The sequence below is a fragment of the Anolis carolinensis genome, chromosome 6, assembly GCF_035594765.1.
Source record: "Anolis carolinensis isolate JA03-04 chromosome 6, rAnoCar3.1.pri, whole genome shotgun sequence".
Lineage (NCBI taxonomy): Eukaryota > Metazoa > Chordata > Lepidosauria > Squamata > Dactyloidae > Anolis > Anolis carolinensis.
The window spans coordinates 9,501,827-9,510,172 of record NC_085846.1 but is presented as its reverse complement, the minus strand read 5'-3'; the positions used below and the strand labels follow the sequence as shown (position 1 = coordinate 9,510,172).

Here is an 8,346-nt window from a genome sequence, read left to right as displayed (position 1 = left end):
ATTGGGTGGTCTGACTGTCTGTTCGCACGCGCTCTCTTTTTCTCTCTCACGCCGCCAAAACCTCGGAAGTGAAAGTTTCCTTCCACCAACCGTATCTCCCCCTCCCCCTCTCCTTGGCTACGTCACTTTCTCGCGACTTTTTCCATTTCCTGTTGTTTATTTACACACTTATACATAAATATATAATATAATAATATAACAATATTAATATAGTATAAACATAATATAACAGTAATATATTATTACATTATTAATAATATAATTATAAAAATATAAAAATGTATAAATATTAATATAGTATAAAAATAATATAACAGTAATATATTATTACATTAATATAATTATAAATATATATATTTATATTATAGTTAACGTCGTAGATATTTAAAAATGTTTATGCAAATATGTGTCATTACCGCTAAATAATAATCCATTGTTTTGTTCCTTACTCTTGTTTTTTCAAGGTGGTAACTGCGCATGCGTCACTCCTCCCGGCTCTTCCCCCCTTCCCGCCAAATGGGCACGTGACCATTTCACTAGCCTCCGTCTTAAAGCTGACTGCGCATGCGAGCTATGGATATTCTCACGCCTTCTGCATGAGAGGGAAAAGGACCAATATGGTCATTTATAGCAGGCCTGGGCGAACTTGGGCCCTCCAGGTGTTTTGGACTTCAACTCCCATCATTCCTAACAGCCTCAGGTCCCTTCCTTTCCCCCCTCAGCCGCTTAAGGATTTGAGAAATCTTTCCCAGAGCTATTTTGGAAGCACCCAGGTTCATTCTTCTTACTGACTGCTGACCTGAAGGTTGGGTTGCTGACCTGAAGATCGTCGGTTCGAATCCACAAGACAGGGCAAGTTCACATCCATCAGCTCTAGCTTGCAGGGACATGAGAGAAGCCTCCCAGCAGGATGATAACACATCCAGGCGTCCCCTTGGCAACGTCTCTGTAGACAGCCAATTCTCTCACACCAGAAGTGACTTGCAGTCACAACCTCAGGGGATGCCTGCCATAGATGTGGGCGAAACGTCAGGAGAGAATACTTCTGGAACATGGCCATACAGCCTGGAAAACATACAACCCTGTGATCCTAATATTTCTGAAATATTAGTATGACTAACTCTAAAGAAATAGAGCAAATTAGAATAGTGGTCTAAGAAATCTGGCAAGCAAACATTATATTACCAAGAGAGGTTAGAATGCTTCAGGCATGTGAACATCCTGAGGCAAAGCTGAAGGTAATTTAACTTATTGATAATGTCCATCTCCTAAATAAGAATGTGATAATGTTTAACTTTTGGGTATTATGAAGTTTCCTAAACTTTTGTACTTGTGCTGAAAAGGGGAAGTCTGGGATAGGTATTTATATTTGAGTACAGCCTATTTTATATCCACAGCCACTGGTGCATTTTACTGAATTTTTAAATAGGATTTTATCATGTTTTGTGTAAAATTGTTATGTACATTTACATTGTTATTTTATTTGGTCACATACTGTTGTATTTTATCTGTGCTGCACTTTTGTGTGCTTTTGTGAGCCGCCCCGAGTCCCTTCAGGGAGATGGTGGCAGGATATAAATACAATTTTATTATTATTATTATTATTATTATTATCCTGGCCATGAAAGCCTTCAACATCACATCAACTTGCAGTATGTTCTCAAGTCGCTTCTGACATAAAAAAAATTCTTCATACAAACTGCATGAATTTCCACTGTAATACGGCTTCTGTTTTATATCTGTTCAGATCTTCTTGAGTACAATGAAGAGATCAAAGTTTATAGGAGTTACTTTTTTTTGGACTAAAACCTTCAAAATCTCAAAGCGTTTTTAAGTTTAATCATAGGCATTTCACAACAAACATTAATAGCAATGACTGAGACTGGATCCAAACCACTTTATAATCTACTTTCTGAATCCAAATTACAGTAGAGTCTCACTTATCCAACACTAGCTTATCTAACGTTCTGGATTATCCAACACATTTTTGTAGTCAATGTTTTCAATACATCATGATATTTTGGTGCTAAATTCATAAATACAGTAATTACTACATAGCATTACTGTGTATTGAACTACTTTTTCTGTCAAATTTGTTGTATAACATGATGTTTTGGTGCTTAACTTGTGAAATCATAACCTAATTTGATGTTTAATAGGCTTTTCCTTAATCCCTCCTTATTATCCAACATATTCGCTTATCCAACATTCTGCCGGCCCGTTTATGTTGGATAAGTGAGACTCTACTGTATCTGTTTTCATCTGTTTAGCAGGTACTGCACTACCCAATATCTGTCAGGAAGTAGCTGCCAATAATGAAAGGATCAAGGCATTGACATCTCCGGCACATCCTCTATTTGGATATAAGCCATCATGCGAACGCCTTAAATAAAGAAACAGCTTCCTAAAATCCACAGCCATACTTGCAGGAACACCTCAGCAAGTGACGTCCAAAAGTGGCAGGCTAAAACCTGGAACCTCAACCAGTGGATGAGACCGGATGAGAAACTCCCTCCTAGGCACACAGAAAGCTGAGTGACTTGGAAGGTGCTGAACAGACTGCGCTCTGGCACCACGAGATACAGAGCCAATCTTAAGAAATGGTGCTACAAAGTGGAGTCCACAAAATGCGAGTATGGAGAAGAGCAAACCACAGACCACTTACTACAATGCAACCCGAGCCTTGCCACTTCTCATAGTGACACCAGAGGCATTCCAAGTGGCCAGCTTCTGGTCAAAGGAAATCTAGTATAATGCCAAGCTTTTAACTTTATGTTTTTAAAATACATTATAACTGTCCTCAATTTGCTTCTGACACAATAAATAAAAATAAACTGGATTATGTGAGTCTACACTGCCATATAACCCAATTCAAACAGATAATCTGGATTCAGAAACTGTATTATATGGTAGTGCAGATGGGGCCTGAATCAGACTAAGGACTAGCCTAGTTACCTGCTTTCACAAAGTCCCGTGAAAAATCCAGATTCCCCAATATTGAGGGACATTATCCCTCTAACATTATGAAATAGGTAGGCAATGCATCATGACTATTAACTACCAACAGGCTTACTTTGCACATTTTTGCTTAATGTCTTTTCACAGTTGTACAATTAGGCAGACATTGCTAGACTTTGTGGGAGTGATTTTTAGTTTAACTACAGGTTGAGTATCCCTTAACCAGAAGCTTTCCAAATTGACCATGGGTCCTTCCACACAGCCATATAACCCAGAATATCAAGGCAGAAAATCTCACAATATTGGTTTTGAACTGGGTTATTTGTGTCCACGCTGCTATATATCCCAGTTCAAAGCAGATAATGTGAGATTTTATTCAGCTGTGTGAAAGGAGCTCATGTGGTGGTTGATGTAGTGAAACTTCTGCTTGGTTCAACGTAGGAAAATTTTGTTTCATGCACAAAATTATTTAAAATATTATGCATAGTATTGCCTTCATGTTATGCATACAAGTTTTTATATTAAACAGCAATGGATTTCATGTTAAGACTTGGGTCCCATCTCAAAGATATCTCATTACGTATGTACATGAATTCCAACACCCCCCCCCCCCCCCAAATAAAAAATATGGTATATTTCTGGTCACAAACATTTTGGATAAATAATACTCTTGGCTGAAGAACTGTCATCTCAGGCCACTTCTACACTTGTCATATAATCCAAATGATCAAAGCAGATAATCCACATTATCTGCTTTGAACTGGATTATATGAGTATATTACCATATAATCCAGTTTAAAGCAGACACTGGATTTTTATTGGCAGTGTAGAAGAGGTCTCAGAAGTACAAAGTCTCTTCCTCCATCTCCATCTTCAAACAGGCAGGAGAAAGAAAGGATACATTGAAATATTTCTCAATTCTTAGGAATATTCTTATGCAATTGATACAATAGCACAGAGCTTTCCAAACTGTGTGTCAGAACACACTAGTGCAAGGGTCAGCAAATAATGCTTGCGGGCTGGATGCGGCCATCTAAGGTCATTTACCCTTCCCCTGGTCTAAACTTTAGATTTAGGGTCGCCCTACATCTAAAATGACTTGAAGGCACACAACAATTCTAATTAACTTGACTCTCTCATCAGCCAAAAGCAGGTCCACACTTCCCACTGAAATACTGCTAAGTTTATGTTGGTTACAATGGCTATTAATTTAAAATAATTGTGCTTTCATTGTTTTTTGCACTATAAATAAGGTATGTGCAGAGTGCATAGCAATTCGCTCATGTTTGAGGACCCCTGGTCTACTGTGTTGCCTGTGGTCCACAGGTGTGTCGCATGAAAGGCTGCCTGGCATTCAGTCCAAATCCCTTCTGCCAGGCAAGAAGACACAGTCAACAGATACCCATCCAGTAGTCTCTGCTCAAAAACCTCTAGGGACTAGACTTCTGCCAGGCAGGAAGACACAGTCCCCTTGGGCGGCCATCCAGCCTCAGGTTAAAAACCTCTAGAGAGGTTTAATCACTACACAAGTAGAGTGCTGGTACTGTCCAAGTGAAAATACTGTTACAACTTTTATAATTTGCACAATTCATTAATTGAGTTGCAATAATTACCATTAAAATTGCTAAGTTTCAAATTAAGGAAAGGAAATCTGTTGATAATGATGTTTCTGAGGAACCATATGGAGCGGCCATAGAGGAAACTGCAAAAGCATTGACTGCAATACAAAAGAAGTGTAAAGGAAGAATTTCCAAAATTATCAAAATATTGTGTATGTGTGTGTATCTATATATAGTGTGTAACTACAAGGAGTTGGTTTGGTAGTAAAACTAAATTATGTTACAAAAGGATTCCTGTCTAAAACGTGTCGCCAACATGAAAAGTTCAGAAAGCTCTGCAATAGCATGAAAGAGTAGGTTTTGGAGAGGAATTTTTTGTCCATTTGGTTCTTTTTATTAAAAAAAACAAAAGAAAAAATGGGAGAATCCAGCTACAGGAAACTCTATCTTCTCTTCCCTCACAGCCCCCCGGCCACCCCGAAACCCACCCTCTTTGTGACCTGACTTCCCCTCATAATTCATTCCCACAGCTTCGGCCATATTACACAAGACATATTACATATTTATAAATATAAACCCCACCCACACAGACAGGGGGACGGAGGGAAAGGAAAGGAGTTTGCCCCCCCCTGCACTTATGTTACAGCACGTGAACCTGGGGAGGGAGGGAAAGAGAACAGGGTTGTGGGGACAGGTGCGGGGAGGAAAAAAAGAGAGGAGCTGCTACCTATACCCAGATCGTCTTGGCTAGACAGGACCCCTTGCTATGGGTTTCTGCTGTGGTTTTACCGTCCCAAGGAGATCAAGACTTTCAAGGACAGTTCCCAATTGATACCAAGTGCCAGAAGGAGAGGCCAAATTCACTGACCTCACTAATAGCCATTTGTTTTTAAAAAACATAAGAGAAGCCACACATAAGAGCACCCTTCTAGGAGGACAGTCGCCCAGCCGCCCGTTGCTGGGTGGGTAAGGGCTCCATTTCACCCTCCCTGTGAGCCATGTGGAACAAGGGGAACTCAACTGGTGCGTGCCCCAAGCAGACACAGAGTCTCTGGCCTGTCAAATCCAACATCAAAGGGGACGGCTAGTCCCTGCGTCACACCCATCTGTCTGTTCCCAAGTGAGGAGCAAAAGCTCAGTCGTCTCCCTCCTCGTCCCCCTCGTCGCTGGAGTCAGAGTTGGCTGGCATCATCGGGTCGTCATCTAGCAAGGAGAAATCCCGTTCCGAGCTGGCATAGCCTTGAGACAAGTCATCCATCTCGTCTTCATCGTCGTCGTCGTCAACAGGCTGAATGTGGCTCAGGTGCAAGGGGGCCGTGGCGTAGCCGGCGTGGCTGAGCGTGGGGTGGAGCAGGGCGCCAGAGGAGGATGCAGCAGCAGCAGTGGCGGCAGCAGTAGAAAAGGGCATGTACTGCAGGGGGGAGGCATGAGCTGGGCCGGCTTGGAAGTGGGCATGGTGCAAGGAGAGGGGCCCGGCAGCTCCCAATTGGACCCGGCCAGCTCCCATCAGAGCCATCATGTTGGAGAACTCCATGGGGGTCTGGCGGCCTCGTTTCTGGACGTTCTCAGCCCCTACTGGTCCCGGAAGAAGACGGTTCATTGTGGGATCTGGCAGAAAACCCTAGGAAAAGAATGAGAACAATTGGGACACATAGGAAAGAAGCTCGAAGGATAAGGATCATTATTAGCAATGGAGGAAAGATGTATCTTAATGTAAAATCCATCAATATGGCTCTGTTGGTTGCCTACTCATTTGCCTCTCTCAATAGATTCAGGGCCATCTAGTGTTTAAACTTGCATTTGCAAGCTTTTTAAAAAAGTGTGTCAGAATGGACTTGAGAACATATTGCAAGTTGCTTCTGGTGTGAGAGAATTGGCCGTCTTCAGAGACGTGGCCAAGGGGATGCCCCGATGTGTTGCCATCCTGCTGGGAGGCTTCTCTCATGTGCTCTCAAGCTAGAGCTGACAGATGGGAGTTCACTCAATCTTGCGGATTCAACCTGCCAACCTTCAGGTCAGCAGTCCAGCCAGCACAAGGGTTTAACCCACTGCGCCACTGCAGCTCCTACATTTGCAAGCTAAATGGCTTAGCTTCCACTTTCCATACCAGGGAAGTGGCAAGTGGCTTGGAGTAAGACTGATATAACCACATATTCATTATTTGAGGAATTTTTAAAATGCACAAGAAGCTTTATGAGTCAGTCACTGTGTTTTTCACTGAAAAGTCGAGAGTAACTGTTGGGTTTTACAAAGATTGAGGGGGAGAGGGAATCTTTGTTATTCAATCACCTTCTTGCCATTGGCAGAGATGCCTGCACCTTGCATGCGCTCCAGGCCCACCAGGCAGGTTGGCTCAATTGGAACTGGTTTTGGAAACCGGGGCCATCTGTGCTTCCGACGTTCTTCCATGTACTAGTGAGAGAGATGAAAAGAGACAACAGGTTGGTTGCTGTCTATAATCCAAGAGTTCAAAATAGATTGTCTTATTCTAGTTCTTTTACAAAGCCCCAGCCCCTTTTCTTAAACTCTCCAGATCTTCCCTGACATAGTGAACAATAATGGATTGCATACATTCTATATAGCACAGGTGGGCAATTTCCTGGTGTTTTTGCTCCTGTCAAAATGGAGTGACTGCCAAGATTCCTACCACTGCACATATCAGCTATTGTGACAGGTTTCTATCAGAAAGGTGACAGCTGTAGGTTTTCAGACAGAGCATCTCCTTTCAAAAGAAAAAGGAGAGCATGCCGTACTACAAACCTGTGGTTTAACCAAGATCATAGATTGGGTGATCATTGACAAAGGTGGTCCCACAAACAATTCAGAATTAGGTAACAAGTGGCAAGGAGCTTCATGCTGCAGTATAAGCAATGGGTGGATGACCATGCCTGTTTCACCATGGGCCATATGTTGCTCAACCCTGCCTTGAATATATATTAGGAAAATTTTGTGTAGTTCCTATGCACCCCACACCATTGTAAAACACAGAGCTTCATATCTTCTTTTGTGCTTTATCAAGCACTTGGTTCAGGATTTAGGGCATTTTGTCTCCTTCTCCTTTGGCTGTTATACTCAGGCTTCCCTCCATTCCCACCTCTTGATCTCTACTGTAAGATAACTGGATAAACCCGAGCCAGAATCTGTCATTTCTGTTCCTCTAGTTCTGCTTCTGAGCTATTTCCCAGATGGAATTAATAGAGGGAAGTAAACCACCAAAGAACTGTAGTGGCTGTAGGATCATCTGGTCCAACTTCTAGCCAATGCAAGAAATTCACAGCGAAGGCATGTCTGACACAAGATGTCTTTTGACAAATCTCCAAGTCAGAAGAGCCTACCAGATTATGAGAAACTCTGTCAGGGCTGCTGCCATCCAAACTGTAGCCCCCCCCCCAGACAATTTCCCTGGCCAACTTTTATCCATTTTCTAGAGATATCATTTATGCAGATGGTAGAGAGAGAAGAATTGGTCCAGTCAAGAGAGTTAAAACAAAGATGATGGAAGTGAGCAGGCACACCTAAGAGGCAGAATAAGAGAAACAGGTTAAGGAATGCTTACAGCCAGGAAGCGAGGATCCACAGCGTATTCTGGGTGGGCCTGTAGCCACACCTCAAGATCAGCCCGCCGAGGGGCTGCATCACCCACCAGCAGGGTCCCATCTGTCTTCTTCACCACTGGGATACGAGCTTCAAGGTCAATATCAGGGCCTCTCAGTGCTTCAAGGCATTGCAACTCCAGCTGGAGGCCAACAAGAGGATGTTGAGAAACAAGGAGCACTGAAGCTAAGCCTTCTCCAAATCCCTCACAGCTCTGAATCCCCAAATCCCCTAT

General features: G+C 42.5%; 1 protein-coding gene and 1 long non-coding RNA gene across 5 annotated transcripts in view; one reads left to right on the top strand and one right to left on the bottom strand.

Annotated features, from left to right (window-relative positions):
* The first annotated feature begins 555 nt into the window (after positions 1–555).
* On the top strand, positions 556–2,839 carry LOC134292406 (uncharacterized). Its single transcript, XR_009999651.1, has 2 exons — positions 556–1,238; positions 2,271–2,839. It is a non-coding gene; the product is annotated as an uncharacterized LOC134292406 (long non-coding RNA).
* Positions 2,840–4,888: 2,049 nt separating this feature from the next.
* The window catches only part of chd8 (chromodomain helicase DNA binding protein 8), a 50,329-nt gene continuing 46,871 nt past the window's right edge, over positions 4,889–8,346 (bottom strand). For all 4 annotated transcript variants that reach the window (XM_008120404.3, XM_008120408.3, XM_062957290.1 and 1 more), the window contains 3 exons: positions 8,074–8,253; positions 6,807–6,929; positions 4,889–6,138 (listed from right to left, as the gene is read on the bottom strand). In XM_008120404.3, coding sequence (XP_008118611.2) covers positions 5,653–6,138; positions 6,807–6,929; positions 8,074–8,253 — 789 coding nt within the window. In that variant the 3' untranslated portion in view covers positions 4,889–5,652. The remainder of the gene's footprint in view (positions 6,139–6,806; positions 6,930–8,073; positions 8,254–8,346) is intronic.